This window comes from Phoca vitulina, unplaced genomic scaffold (assembly GCF_004348235.1).
Source record: "Phoca vitulina isolate PV1807 unplaced genomic scaffold, GSC_HSeal_1.0 scaffold89, whole genome shotgun sequence".
NCBI classification, from domain to species: Eukaryota; Metazoa; Chordata; class Mammalia; order Carnivora; family Phocidae; genus Phoca; species Phoca vitulina.
Window position 1 is genome coordinate 916733 of NW_022589792.1, and position 15146 is coordinate 931878.

Consider the following 15146-nt stretch of genomic DNA (forward strand, 5'->3'; position numbering starts at 1 on the left):
AATGCGGAAAGTAAAGGTAGTGTGGAGATCGCATGCAGAAACACACACAAATGGTGGGTGTGTGTGCCCAGGGAGGGGCCGTCCCACCAAGATGTCAAAGCATCAGAATACAGAACATGAAAGAAATGGTTAAAACAGCATGCATATTGCCTTAGTAGGTTTTGCCAAGTTGCCCTCCCCAAAGGTTCTACAAAGAGATGCCCTTGCTAACAATTTGGAGATTTCCTGTTTCCCCATACCTCCAACTCTGGGCATTCCCAAGTTTCTTCATGTGGTTAAATTGAGGGGAAATTGACTAGATTATGAAAAGCACCCACATGCTCCACTTGTGTCCATTGCCTCCATAATTAAACTGGTCACCCAGCTTAAGCCTCAAAGGATCCAGCTGAAAGATTTGTTTCTTTTGACATGAGCTTCCCTTCCCTCCACTTGCCCCCAACCCCAGTGGCCTTTAGCTTCCTGTAATGGACCGAACTGCTTCCCACCTCATGTGCACAGTCTGTGCCTCTTCAACTAGGAAACTATTATTCACCCTTCAAAGAGACCTAGAGTAAGTTCCTGAACCTGTTTTCCCATTTGTAATAATCTCATCCCCTTCGTGGAGGTGCTATGAAGATCATATGAGATACATAGTTTCAAACACTTGGCACAGTGTTTCACAGTGTTAGGATTTCAGCTCAAGGGGCACCTCCTCCAGGAAGTCCTCCCTGACCAACCTGCCCAGGTCAGGTCATGGACCCCTCAATGACTCTTTTTTGGTATATATCATAAATACAATGTGGGAAACAAAGGCAGAAGAAAAATAATTAAATTTCCTTACTACCTACAACCCATTAACAAGTCCCTGAAACAGGCAAAGTGACATTCCTCTAGGAACTCAACTGCTTCGATGTTGACACTTTGCTAAGGGCAAAAGGCAATCCTAGCCCGGCCCCCCTCCCCCCCCATCCTGTAAGCCTACTTTAAAATATAAAAATTCCTTTGGAAGCTTCATTTATCTCTAAACCCCCCAAGATACATGCTGGCAGTCATCCCCCAAGTATATGGCCCACCGATATACATCTGAAGGGTTTCATGACTAAGGTTTTATTAGACGGTAATAAATGACCTTTTCCCAACAAGAAGCTAGCCCCCTCAAGGTCCTGGAAACCTTGCTTCCAAAATTGCTTAGACACTTACGCTATATCCCTACCCCCTCCCAACTTGAAAGTATGCAATGGGCCACTCCTCATGACCCCAGTGCCGCTCTTTCTGCCCACAGGTCCCGTCCCTATGTTTAATAAAACCACCATTTTGCACCAAAGATGTCTCATGAATTCTTTTTGGCCATCGGCTCCAGACCTCACCCCACCAAACCTCACCAACATTCCAAAACTACATCACATGGATGGATCAGTAAGGGCTCAGTCTTTGACTCAATTATACCAACATGTCAGAGGCTACACTTCTTTTTTCTTTTTAAGATTTATTTATTTATTTGAGAGAGAGAAAGAGAGAGACTGAGGGGAGGGGCAGAGGGAGAAGGAGAGAGAGAATATCAAGCAGACTTCCCTCTGGGCGCAGAGCCCGCCTTGGGGCTCGATCTCAGGACCCTGAGATCAGGAACTGAGCCCAAGTCAAGAGTGGGATGCTTAACTGACTGAACCACGCTGATGCCCAGGGGCTACTTCTTATCACTGTTATCAGCACATCCATTTTCTCTCTATCCACACCTTTCTATAAAGACAGAAGATAAATGCAGTAATGCTCCTACCACCGCACAAACAAGCCAAGATGGCCACAGAGCTCAGAAAACTGCTGGTGGGTAGGCAGCGCCCCCATGTGATCGCTGGAAATGTTTGTTTCTCTGTCCATCCACAATTGCCAAAATTCAATACTCTGGTTATATCTTCTGTTTGTCCTTCCAAATCAACTGCCCTGAGAGGCTAACAGCATGGCTGGCTCCCTTGCTCTCCCTGCCTTCTGGTGCAGCCAATGCGAGGCTCCAGCAGGAGATGGGAGGATGGCAGGCAGCAGAAGGAGGGGTCTTGCTTCCCCTCTCCAGAACACTAGCCGGATCTAGTGACTCGATTTTAACATACGAAAGGTGGCAGTAGAAGTGATGCCGTGTGGCTTCCAACATTAGGTCATAGAAGATGCAACTCCCACCTGGCTTTTCTTCTCTTGTTGGATCCCCTGCCCTGGGGAGGCCAGCTGCCAAGTTGGGGGTATACTCAAGCAGCCCAAGGAGGGAGGAATTGGGCCGTCCCACCGACAACCAGCACCTGCCAGCCAGCCATGTCGAATGGACCCTCCAGCCCCAGTCAAACATTCAGGTGACTGCAGCCCTGGCCAACATCTTGACTACAATATTTATGAGAAACCCTGAGCCAGAAAGTCCAGCAAAACCATTTCTAAATTCCTGATGCACAAAAACTATACGAGACAGTTTGATGCTCCATGCCTGGAACGGTGCCTGGTGCAGAGTAAGAGCTCGATATGATGGCCATTATTATGAGAATCTAGCAGATCTGGGGGCGCCTGGGTGGCTCAGTCAGTTAAGCGTCCAACTCTTGGTTTCCTCTCAGGACATGATCTCGGGATTGTGAGATCGAGCCCTGCATCGGGCTCATGCTGGGCGGGGAACTTGCTTAAGATTCTCTCTCTCCCTCTCCCTCTGCTCACCACTAGCCCCCCGCCCCTCCCCCCGCTCTCTCTCTCTCTCTCTCTCTCAAAAAAAATCTGAAAGATCTTGTTCATGTTGGAGGTGGATGGGTCTCCCACCTGTTTCCTGTCTGCTTGCCACCCACCCCTCCCTCTCCACTGGGTAAGTAGTAATTATATACCATATATTATATATACTGTACATATGTATAACAAGAGAGCCCCTCCACACCTCCCCACTTCCTTCAGGATAAAATCCCAGGTACTGTATGCCACCTGCATGCACCCCTCCCTGCTTGAAATTCCACATTCAGTCACAAAGAACTGTGAACTGTTTATATTCACTAATAGGCTCCAGACGGGGTGCAAAGACCCACAGACAAAGTTCTGGAGGTCAAGTAGAAAACATTAGAACACCTATATTTTTTAATCTCCATTTTTTGGTGTGTTTGTTAAAGAATATCTTTATGTAATAGGGGCCCCTGGCTGGCTCAGTGGGTGGAACATGTGACTCTGGATCTCAGGGTCACGAGTTCAAGCCCCACCTTGGGTGTGGAGCCTACTTTAGAAAAAATAAAAAAATTGTGCTAGCCAAGAGGATTCTCAACCTTCCGATTTACAGTGCAGATTCCCAGAAACCCCTAGACTACATGCTGCTGCCAGACTGCTAAGGACCAGTAACTTCTATTTTTAACAAGCATCTTCCCCTTCGCCCAACTACCTGCTCCTTTGGCTGTGGCACGCAGTAGGTTGGCCCAGTGACTAGTTAGCCTACCATATGCCAGGTGCTAGTACGCGCTCTACCCCAGGTCTCGAATCCTGGCAGACACACATAACCAAGATGTAGCCACTGTATCGTCCCCATTTTACAGAGGAGTAAACTGAGGTTGGGAAAGGAGACGCAGCCGCGTAAGAGACTCAGAGCGAGCAGGGGGCCCAGGTCCTAATTTGTGCCCGATTCCTGAGGGAGCGGAGGAGGGAGAGCGATGAAGTGGGGGAGCGCGAGCTGAGAGGGACACGGAGATTCGCGGCGGCCTTCCGATGCGGCCCCGCCCCCACGAGGGACGTGAAGACGCGGACCCCGCGCAGCGTGGGGACATGTGACCGACTGCAGAGGCCGCGCCGCCTCCACCGCCCGAGGTCCGCGCGTTCCGCAGCAGGGTGCAGACCCCTGGCGCCCGCCCGGGTCTGGGGCGCAAGAGCAAGAGGCGGAGCCCGGGCGGAGCCAGAGCGCCCCGTCCACCCGTCACCCCCGGCAATCGAAAGCGAAAGAGGGGGCCGGGAAGGAAGGGCGGGGCCGCCCGGAGGCCCCGCCCCCTGCCCTGCGCGGCTGCTGGACCCGCGGGCGCGCCCAGGTAAGGGGGCTCCGAGCGCGCAGTGCGGACCCTCGCGGGAACCTGCGCCGCCGCCACCATGTCTCAAGAAGGTGTGGAGGTAGGAGATGGCTACGGCTGGGCCGGGGGGCTCGCGAGAGGCGCCGGGGAGGGGCCGGGGGCGCGGAGGGGCTTCGCAGTTTCTGGGGACTCCATCCGAAGCCCAGACCTTCCCCCTGGCTGGCACTCGGCCCCCCCCGGAAGGAGAATGACCGCCACATCCCCTAGAATGAGATGCGGCCTCCTCGAGGAAAAGCGGGGGCTGCAGGGTCAAGGGTCAGAGGCCAGGGGTTACCTGGCCGGCCTCCTCCCTTAGCCTGGGACGCTCGCCCCAGTCCGCTCCCTCCCCCAATACCCTGTGGGGACTTTGGCTTTTTCCAGGAAATGCCGTAGAGGGATGGGGGTGGAGGGGGAGGCCAAAACCAAGGGTCAAGTTCAGGATGGGAGAAGGATGCCTGGAGATGGAGGAGGGGCAATCGCTCCCCTCCTTACTCGATCGGAACCCCCCTTTGCCCACCCAAGCTGGAGAAAAGCGTCCGGCGCCTCCGGGAGAAGTTTCATGGGAAGGTATCCTCCAAGAAGGCGGGGACTCTGATGAGGAAATTTGGCAGCGACCACACGGGAGTGGGGCGCTCCATCGTGTACGGTGAGCCGGCTGGGGTCCGGGCCCGGGTAGGGGTTGGGAGCGGGGAGCGCGCAGAGGAGGTGTGGTCTGCGTTAAGGGTAGGAAGAGACGCTGAGATCATCTCCTGAGGAGGGTCTATACAGGGGCTCTGGGGAACCCTGAAACTCCCACAAGATCCTTCAAGGACCTTTTACTTACACTTAACTCTTGCCACCAGGGGTAAAGCAGCAAGATGGACAGGAACTGAGTAATGACCTGGATGCCCAGGTAAACTGCCCCCCTCCCCCCGTCAAAGGATGGGGTAGCTGGGGAGGGGGGACAAAAGGGACCTGGCGGATCCATGATGAGCCCCTTCTGTGCACCACCAGTCCCCACTTCATGATCCACATTGACTTACTCACCTTTCAGTCATGTGTACGACCAGGGAGACTGCAAACTGTAGGCACTGCTGGTTACTTGTGGGTGATATTAAGTGGGAGAGAGAGACATGAAACTAGGCAGTGAAACAAATCAGGATTAGTTTCCTTATAGAGGACCCCGGGAGGTCAGGGAAGCCTTCCTGGAAGGGGTGGTGCCAGCTCTTTAAGGCTGAGGAGAAGTAATCCAGGGAAGTGGGGGGTGGGGGGAGGAGAGGGTTGGGAAGGGTCTTCCTGGAAGAGGGAACAGAGTGAGCAAAGGAACAGCAAACAGGCTAGGATAAACAGGAAATGGGGGAGGAGAGAGGGGCAGGGAGCCCATGTGATGAATGAATGAATGAAAGGCTTTGAGGCACAGGTATGACATGGGTACTTTACCCCTTAAATGACTTTGGTGGCCAGCGCACTATGGATTTCACCTGCCTGAAAGCACCCTCCCATAGTTGTTAAAGAATATAAGGTATGTATTGTATTCTTTACGTTTACACATGTAAAGGGTATGATAAATATAATGGGAGGGGCGCCTAGCTGGCTTAGTTGGGGGGGGAGCATGCGACTCTTTCTCAGGGTCATGAGTTCAAGCCCCACATCGAGTGTGGAGCCTACTTAAAATAAAGAAAAAAATAATAACAGGAAAGTGAGCACTCCCCCTGCAGTAGGGTTTCCTTGAATTTCATCCCCATACTGATCCATTGAGACAGATCCTGTTATTTATCATGTCCATTTTACAGACAAGGGAACTGAGATGGAGAGTGACGAAGTCACCTGCCAGGTTCATAGAGAAAGCAGGTGGCAGCTGGGATTTCAACCGTGGCGCCGCTCTGAGATCCTCCTCATTCGGGATGCAGGGGGAGTGGTTTGGATTGGAACCTGCATCTATCTGAATCCAGAGCCCAAGCACTTAGCCTAAAGCAGCATGGACTCAAAGAGGCGACCCGTCACAATGCCACCAAGTGTGTGGCATTTACCAGCAGGAAGGGAAGCATGGGGTCCAGGCCTTTTCGGTCATGCTCACCCAGGGTGATCTCAGGCAACCCCTCTCCCTGCTCAGAGCCTCAGTTTATCTGAGCAGTGGGGATAATAGGTGTGCCCCCCCTCAAGACGACTGTGAGGATAACTGGGGCCATGCACCTTGCCCTCTATAAGTTGCTCCTGAGTTAGGGACTCCCTACTCATATGGGGCCAGGACCCTGCCTCCCCGTCCAGGAGCCCCACCCCAGCAAATAATGGTAAAAAGAGGTCTGAGCGGCATCCCCAGTTTCTGCCCCTGATGTCTCCACCCAGGACCCACCAGAGGATATGAAGCAGGACCAGGACATCCAGGTGAGTCCAAGGTATGGGATAGGGGCAGGTGGAGTGAGGAGGACATCCATGGGGGAGAGTGGAGGGCATCCATGGATGAGGAGAGGAGACATATATGTAGAGGGAAGAGGGCTGACGTGTTTATGTTCGCGGAGGAGGCGTGACCACCCTCTTGTCCCCATCATGCAGGATGTGGCGACCTCCCTCCTGCCACTGACAGAAGCCAACCTCCGCATGTTCCAACGCGCCCAGGAAGACCTCATTCCCGCCGTGGATCGGCAGTTTGCCTGTTCCTCCTGTGACCATGTCTGGTGGCGGCGCGTACCCCAGAGGAAAGAGGTGATAACCTGACCCCCCCCTTCAGTGTCCGCACCTCTGACCTAAGAATATCGACCCCCGAGAGCCCAGCCCCTGACCTGCAGTCTCAGAGCTCAGTCTCCATCTCCATCTCCATCCATCTGCCCCTCCAGCTCCACCCTTATCCCCAGAGCCCGACCTCTGACTCCACAGTTTGACAGCTGCCCCAGAAATCAAACCTGACCCCAAAACCACAATCCCAGGTCTGGACTTGGAACCCCCTAATCAGTGGTGTGCTTCTGGTAAATGCTTAGTAGCCCAGCTAGTGCAGGGAGGTGGCGGGAGAACCCCAGATTTGTAGTGTTTGCCAATTTCCGTGGGGTACCTATTCCCACTGCGGCCACTGTTCGAGCTCCTGGGGCGCCCCTCTGACAGCAAGCCTGCTCCCCACTCTACACACCCAGGTGTCCCGGTGCAGGAAATGCCGAAAGCGCTACGAGCCGGTGCCATGTGACAAGATGTGGGGTGTGGCTGAGTTCCACTGCCCGAGGTGTCGGCACAACTTCCGGTGAGGGTGCTGACCCCCACCCCACCCTCTGCCCTGCCCCACCCCACCCCAGCCCTGTCCTGCCCTGGCCCCACCCTGGCCCAGGCCTTACCTTTGGACCCTCACGGCCCTGCCCGCCCCCCAGGGGCTGGGCACAGATGGGGTCCTCATCCCCCTGCTACGGGTGCGGCTTCCCCGTGTATCCAACACGGATCCTCCCTCCACGCTGGGACCGGGACACCGACCGCCGCAGCACCCACACCCACTCCTGCTCGGCTGCCGATTGCTACAACCGGCGAGGTGAGGGCCTGGCATGTCCCCCATGACCTCCCCCCAACTCAGGGCAGTCTACTTGACCTTGACTCCTGGGACATCCGCCTCTGGGGCCTTACGTACCAAGGTCCCTGCCTGCTTCTCCCACGTGCCTAAGGCCTCGGTCCCCAGAGCCACTTAGCTCATCCCATGGCATCAGCCCCTCCTTTCGCATCTTCCATGGCCGCCCCCAGTCTCCGTGGCCACCAACACCAGGCCACCCAAGACCCTGCCCCTCCTAATATCCACCTAATATCCATCAGCCACATTCTGTGGTCTTGCCCCTGAGGCTCGGTGGTTTCACCCCAATGTTCCATGGCCTCGGCCTCTGCCCCGTGGTCTCTTCTCGGTTCCTGTTATATGTCCTATAGTCTCAGGCGATGCCCATGTCCCTGGGTCTGTCATGGCTTCAACACCTGTGACTTTTCACCTCTGAGTTTCCTGTAGTTCTGGCCCAGGCCCCTCCCCTCTCCAGAACACCCCGTGGCTGCAGCCCCTTTGCCCCCAGAGTCTTAGGTGGCCTCAAGCTCCGTGGCCTCAGAACCTCTCCCTCCCCAGAGCCCCACATGCCTGGGACGTCCTGCGCACACCCCAAGAGCCGAAAGCAGAACCACCTGCCCAAAGTCCTGCACCCCAGCAACCCCCACATCAGCAGTGGCTCCACTGTGGCCACCTGCCTGAGCCAGGGGGGCCTCGTGGAAGACCTGGACAACCTCATCCTGGAGGACCTAAAGGAGGAACTGGAGGAAGAGGAGGAGGAGGAGGAGGGTGGGCACAGGGAGTGACCCCTCACAGGGGCAGATGCAAACCAGACACACTCTGTGGAGATTTTGTGTTGTTATAAAATATGAGCTCAAACTGCGATCTAAACGCCCTTCTGGAGCCATTTGGGTCTGAGATGCCAGCAGGGGGACTCCTGGGTCCCGTTTTCAGGGGGACAACAGGACAGACTGTGGGATGTGGCCCCCGCTAAGTCACAAAGCAAGTGTGGCCAGGACAACTTGGGCTCCTGCTGACAAATGTCCCCTGGGACCTGGGGGACAGATGGACGGATGGTCACAGCTTCAGGGGCCGGATCAGCATGGCGGCCTTCTTGAGAGAGTAAGCCCCGCCACGAAACTCGGCCCAGTAGACGCCGTCTTGGTAGCGGCTGCGGTAATGGCCCCCGCGGTGCCACACGCCGTTGAGGTTCGAGTGGGCACAGGCGTGGTACCACCAGCCTCCCCGCTGGTACAAGGCACAGTTACCTGAGGGGCGAGAAAACCCATATCCTGTCACCAAAATAAAAGCCTCTACCACTGCCTCACTAGTGCAAGGCTTTTGTCAGGCATCCCCTGGCCCTTCTCACTCTTACTGAATATAACCTCGATCCTCTCTCTCCTCCCCAGAGTAAGAACCCTGGCCCCATTTTCTTTTTTAGAGTAATAGCTTTAATTCCTTCCCTATCGCCCTACCAAAGTACAAGTTACACCTTTTCCACCCTTTCTGAAAACCAGGAGCTCTACCTTTATGGGGGGGGGGGGGGGGAGAGAATGTTACCTCCTTCCTTTTTAAAAAAAAACTCCTAGTTCTCACACCCTGCCTTTTACCCGAACAGGAATCTTGACTCTTTTTTTTTTTTTTTTTTTTTAAGATTTTATTTATTTGAGAGAGAAAAAGCACATGAGAGGGGGCAGGGTCAGAGGGAGAAGCAGACTCCCTGCCAAGCAGGGAGCCTGATGCGGGACTCAGATCCAGGGACTCCAGGATCATGACCCGAGCCAAAGGCAGTCGCTTAACCAACTGAGCCACCCAGGCGCCCCAGGAATCTTGACTCTTACTAGGAAGGAATTTGCCTCACCAAAGAAGGAATCTAGGCTCTCCATCCCCTCACCAGAATAAAAGTCCTCTCCTCTCTTCTCTTGTTGACCCTGATCCTCACCAGAGGGAAGTTTCACCCCACTCCTTTTCATTCTTTTCCATCCCTCCCTAGGAGTTCCACCTCCCATCCCCACTCCCCACCAGAATAAGAGCTCTCCTTACCAGAATAGGAGTCTCGGTCCCTATCCACGGTGCTGAAAGGCTTGTCATTGTGCCAGGAAAGAGAGTCTCCAGCATCTCCATGGTACTGGCCAAGCCGAAGGCGATAGTGGTCGCTCTCAGGCTCCAAGGAGAAACTATCATAACGGGCACGTGCCCCACGCCCTCCCCAGTCCTCCAGGAGCACCAGTAACTCGTGGTCCCCACGGCTGGTCAGCTGATGCACAGGTTCCAGGCCCAGCCAGTATTCCCCATCAGGCTGCCCGAAGCCCACCTGGCAGGACAGGGAAGTCAGAAGGTCAGAAGCAGGTCCCCCACCCTCTGCCCAGCCTTGCCCCTACCCATCCACGCCCACCTTGTAGTGCTGCCAGGTGGTGAAGAAGTTGACAGAGCCATCTTGCCGCCTTTGGATCACAGTCCAGCCTCCACCCTCCAGCTGTTGCTCACACCACACTGACCTTACGTGCCGGCCCAGTCGCAGCTCATACACGCCGCTCTGCCTATGGCCCGCCTGGTGGGCCTCTGCACAATCCTGCCACGGACCTGTGGGTACAGAGATAGGGGGAAGGCACAGCCTGGACCAACCAACCCCTTACTGGGAGAAGAGTCCTGATTCTCATCTCATCCCCTCACCAGAATAGCAGTCCTGCCTCTCCCATTCCCTGACCAAAATAAGAGCCCCAATATCCATTTCCTTCCCTAAGTTAAGATTCTAGTTCATTCTTTTCTCACTACAGCAAATATGGAGCCTGGGGTACTTAAGTCCGGGCTCTACAATCTCACCAGAATAGAAATCCTGAACGTGATACTCTGAACTAGCTTAAATGCTCACCAATAAGCAGTCCTAAATTCCCTGTCCCCTCATCAAAGGAAAAGTACCTCCTTTCCCGTTTTCATACCCCAGGAAGAATTCTGGTCTTTATCAGAATGAGAGCCATAGCTCCTTGTTCTATCACCAGGATAAAAGCATCATTTCCCCCTGTCTCCTTACCATGAGAGAAATCTGCCATTAAAATCCTGGCTCCTATTTCCCTCTATCCACACTGCCCTGGGAATCCCCTAGCTCCTCACACCCTCAACAGCCCTGCCCTCATCTTACCTGTTGGCTTGGTGGGGACAGCAGGGTGCCCTGCAGGCATGGGAGAGGCCAGGGGCCCCTGCTCTCTCAGAGTCTGGTCTCTCTGGGGCTCTGGAGCTGGATCTAGCCTCCTGCTGGTGTTACTAATGCCACCCACCAGACTGACAGGAACCACAGGCACCAGGGGTGGTGGCAGGATCTGGGGTGACCAAGAGACTCAGATGTGATTGCACTAGCCTTCAGCTGAAAAGACGCTGGGCCCCCAACTCTTCCCAACACCCAGATGGGTGGGAGATCAGGCAGGGGCATGTCCCAGCCCTAGAACTGATACTCCCCAAAGCCTAACTCTAGCTGTCAAGAGCAGAACTGGGCCTAAATTCCCACTCTGGTGTTCACAGCTGAACTGATCTGTGCCTCTGACACTCCTTTTCTGTAAAGTAGGGATAATGAGAGTACCTCCAACAATGAGTGTTAGAATCTTCCCAACAGCCCTCTAAGGTGTGGGTTGTCACAGAGCAACAATCTTATTCAAAATTAGGGCCAGCCATGTTCCAGAACTAAGGATAATATGGCAGCAGTTAGAAAGAGTAACACAGGGCAGATATTTATATCGCATAACACCTCCATAACATGGCTCTTTGGTCTTCACATAATAATATGCTTGATTACAGGCTCTGCGAATATTTATATTAAGCGGATAAGTGAAGATTTTAGGTAGCCACCAGTCGCGTTCTGACCCAAATGAGCTGTGGGAGGAGAGGTAGGAATCTGGGTTTTGGAGCTTTTCGGTTTTCAAAACTGCGGATCAGAGGCCGCGCGTGGGGTCGCAGGAGCCCCGTCTTACAAATGCTGCACACAGGAAGTGACTACGATTCCCGGCGAGCTTAGAGGTTACCTGCTGCTGTCCGCCCGTGCCCCCCGGGCACAGGCGCTCCAGGCGGGCGATGAGGCCACTCTGCTGGGTGACCAGCTGCGCCAGCTCCCGGAACTTGACATCCAGCTGGTGGAAGCGGGCGGCGGCGCGCTGCGCCTCCGCTGACACGTTGAGCACGCGCTCCCCAAGCAGCGCCAGCAGCGCAGCGGGCTCCGCCCCCGGGACTGGCCCCGCCCCCGGACCCGCCCCCGGACCCGCCCCCGGACCCGCCTCGTGCTGCAGCTGCGCGCGCAACTGGCCCAGGCGCGCGCTCAGGCCGCGGCTCTCTTTGCGCAGTGCGCGCACCTCTCCCGCCACCGCGCCGTCGGCCGCCGCCAGCCGCTGAAGTTCGCGCAGCAGCTCCTCGTGGCGGCCCACGCGCATGCGCAGCGCCGCCACCTCGCTGGCGTTCACGGCCTCCGCGGCCGGGCGCGCGGCAGACGGCCCGCTCCAGCACACGGCGCCCGTGAACTTCTGCTGGGGCAGCACGAAGGTGTAGGTGCAGCGCGGGCCGCCCGCCCGCGCCCACGTGGCACCCAGCAGGAGCAGCAGCTGCAGCGTGCGCAGCGGAGGCGCCGACATGGCCGACCTGCAGGCAGGGGACGAACGGGAAGGAGGGGAGCCCCGGGAGCCTAGCCTGGGCCCCCAGCTCTCAGGCTGGGCCGAACCTGCGTTGCTCCAGGTCCACACAGGCTCGTCTCCCCCCCGAACCCCCCCGCCCCCCAATCTGGAAGTGCCCAAATGGGATCCCACCCTGGCCTGTCCATTGAGTCCCAGGCGCCCTGCGGGACAGCATGTCGTGCATTCATTCAACAAACGTTCACCGAGTGCTTGCTGTGTGCCAGCCTCAGTTCTAGGGAATACAGTAGGGAACAAAACACAAAAATTCCTGCCCTGATGGGCAAAATAAAAGTAAATAAACTACAGGGGTTAATAGAGTGTATTAGACGGTGCTGAGATAGCAGTAAAACAGCGGAGAGGTGTGGGGACCTAGGTCCCCGCAATTTGAAAGGAGGGAAGACGTCGTGGAGGAGGTGACATTTGAACAAACACCTGAAGAAGGTGAGGGAGGAAGTCATGAGGATGTCTGAGGATGAAGAGCATCCCTGCCAGGGGGAACAGCAAATGCAAAGGCCCTGAGGCTAGACGGTTCCTGGTGTATTAAAGGTACTTCTGGGAGGCTGGAGCAGAAGCAGAGGGAGAATGGGTGGGAAGAAGTGAGGTGGGATGAGAGGTAAGTCTCACTAACTCAGTCTAGTAGCAGACACCCCATCTCCCACGTCCTCAGACCAAAACCCCAGAATCATCCCTGTCTCTCTTTTTTCACAGCAGATCCAACCTACTAGCCAGGCCTGTCAGCCCTTCTGTTTAGACCCTGAATTTCTCCACATCCCCCACAGTCATCATCCTCCAACATGATCCCAGCTCAAGACACTATCTGTATTTCCTTACAGCAGCTGCCCCCCAGGCCTCCAGTTGTCCGTCATCAACCTCTGGTCTGTTTATCCCACAGCTGCCAGAGTCAAGCCATGTCTCTCCCTTTCCTAGAACCCCTCATGGCCCCCAGCTCACTCAGAGCAAAACCCCAAGTCTTCCTGTGCCCCACAAGCCCTGCACCCTCTTCCCGTCCCCTCCCTGCCCTCTTCTCCCTCCCACTCACCGCTCACTCACTCACTCTGTCCCAGGCACACTGACCTCCTTGCTGCTCCTCAAACACACCAGGGACAGTCCTGCCTCAGGGCCTTTGCACTTGCTGTTTCCTCACCCTAGGACATTCTTCCCAGAATTTTAACATGGTTCCCCCTCTCTCCTTATTCACGTCTTAGCTCACATGTCCCCTCTTCAGAAGCCCTCCCTGACAACCCCATTTAGTGTTGCTCCTCCTCCTCCCTATCACAGTCCCAACTTTTTCATTTTAGCATCTGTCACTCTGAAATTGCCTCATTTGTTTGCCATTGTTTATTATCTGAATTCCTCCACCGAAACATCAGCTCTCAGAGGCTGAGTCTGGGTTTTGTTCAGTGCCTGGTGCCACTCACACGCCCCTCAACACCTACACGCCCCAGGTCGGCTGCACCCTCCCAAGTGTTCTCAGCTCACATAGGTGAGCTCCTACAAGTATCTTCACTTGAGGGCATGTACTGAGGCCACCTACCCCTGGCCCCCATTGCCTTCATTCTTGGGGTTCGCCCACCTGCAGCCTCTCAGTCCAAGACATACATGCCTCTCACATGCACTTGCCCACACTCAGAACATGTCTCACGTGTCCACACATCACCCCCATATGCCCCAAGTTCCACTATGTCCAAAGCCAGACATCCTGGGTGGCCACACAGGGGTGCCCCGGGGTCTTCCTTGTCACGCACATTGCCTTGTTCACACATTCAGCAAGCACTCCTTTATTTAGTGCCTGTTGTGGGCCGAGAGCTGTTCCAGGCAATGGGGACACGGCCATGACCAACACAGACAAAAAAAATCCCTGCCCTCATGGAGCCAACGTTCAGGTGGGGAAAGCAGACGGTGGGTAGTTCAGAGGGTGATAAGTGTTTAGGAGAACACTCAAGTAAGGAAGGGGGTGGGAGTCCTGGGATGAGGGACCATTTTACACAGACGGGTCAGGACTTACTAAGAAGATGACACTTGAGCAAAGACCTGAACAAAGAGAGAAGGGTAAGAGCATTCCAGGCAGAGGGAACAGCAAATGCGAAGACCCTGAGCTAGGACCTTGCTTGATGTGCCCAAGGAACACCAGGGAGGCCTGTAAGACTGGAACAGAGTGAGCAAGGGGGAGAGCAGAAGGAGGTGAGGGCGAGGAGGGAATGGGACAAAATGGGCAGGGCTTCGTGGGCCTCAAGAGGACCTGGGTTTTACCCTGAATGAGGTGGGAACCCCAGAGGAGTCTGAGCTGGAGAAAGGCATGAGCACTCTCATACTCGCACACCAAGCAGGAGCTCTCCTTGCCCCCTCCTTGAAGACACCAGGCCCCCCACAACAGGGATGGACCACACCCCTGGGAGGCAGATTGTATATGTGCAACATCCCCTGCCTTCCAGGATCTCAACCTGGGGAAGCCCAGGTCTCCAAACAGACAAAATCAGCCTCCCCCTGCCCTCCTGCCCTCCTGCCCTCTCACCTCTCAGGACCAAGACCCTGAGTCTGGCAAGGCACGAAGCAGGCACAAGAAGTCCCAGGAGGAGCCGAAGGTCCAGCAGAAGCCTCTGAGTGAGTATGGGGAGAGGCCGGTGGGGGAGCAGGAGGGAGGAGGCTTGGTAACCACCCCTGTCCCCCCAGAGCCTGGGACTAGAGCTGTGTGCTGAGTCCAGGAGCTCCAACTGTAAATATTTAGCATTTCCCGCATGAGAACTGAGCCAGAATTGCCAGATCCCCCCGCCCAGGCCACCAGAGCCTGATAACACAGGTCAGCGCTCCGGACGTTCCCCCCACAGCAGAGCACAGAGCGTGGGAGGCTGCAGGCCCCGGGAGACTAGTCTGTGTGTGTGTCTGCGGATTTGCCTGGCACCGGCACATATAAAGACACAACTGGAAACAGCACAGATTCCCGCAGCAACTGTGTGTTCAAAATATGGCTACACACACACACACACGACCGAGACTTAAAGG

At 55.3% G+C, this 15146-nt stretch overlaps 2 protein-coding genes across 2 annotated transcripts; one reads left to right on the plus strand and one right to left on the minus strand.

Annotated features, from left to right (window-relative positions):
• The first annotated feature begins 3751 nt into the window (after window positions 1-3751).
• Window positions 3752-8541, plus strand: SHFL (shiftless antiviral inhibitor of ribosomal frameshifting). The gene is made up of 8 exons (XM_032396146.1): window positions 3752-4077; window positions 4539-4662; window positions 4859-4908; window positions 6342-6380; window positions 6549-6698; window positions 7121-7224; window positions 7349-7503; window positions 8074-8541. Exons 1-8 carry the CDS (start codon window positions 4057-4059, stop codon window positions 8298-8300), a joined length of 870 nt encoding a protein of 289 aa, XP_032252037.1. The 5' UTR covers window positions 3752-4056; the 3' UTR covers window positions 8301-8541.
• A 13-nt stretch (window positions 8542-8554) lies between these two features.
• On the minus strand, window positions 8555-14844 carry ANGPTL6 (angiopoietin like 6). Its single transcript, XM_032396145.1, has 6 exons — window positions 14659-14844; window positions 11508-12114; window positions 10634-10811; window positions 9890-10077; window positions 9538-9808; window positions 8555-8762 (listed from the first exon to the last, which is right to left on the minus strand). Exons 2-6 carry the CDS (start codon window positions 12105-12107, stop codon window positions 8572-8574), a joined length of 1428 nt encoding a protein of 475 aa, XP_032252036.1. The 5' UTR covers window positions 12108-12114; window positions 14659-14844; the 3' UTR covers window positions 8555-8571.
• Window positions 14845-15146: the final 302 nt, after the last annotated feature.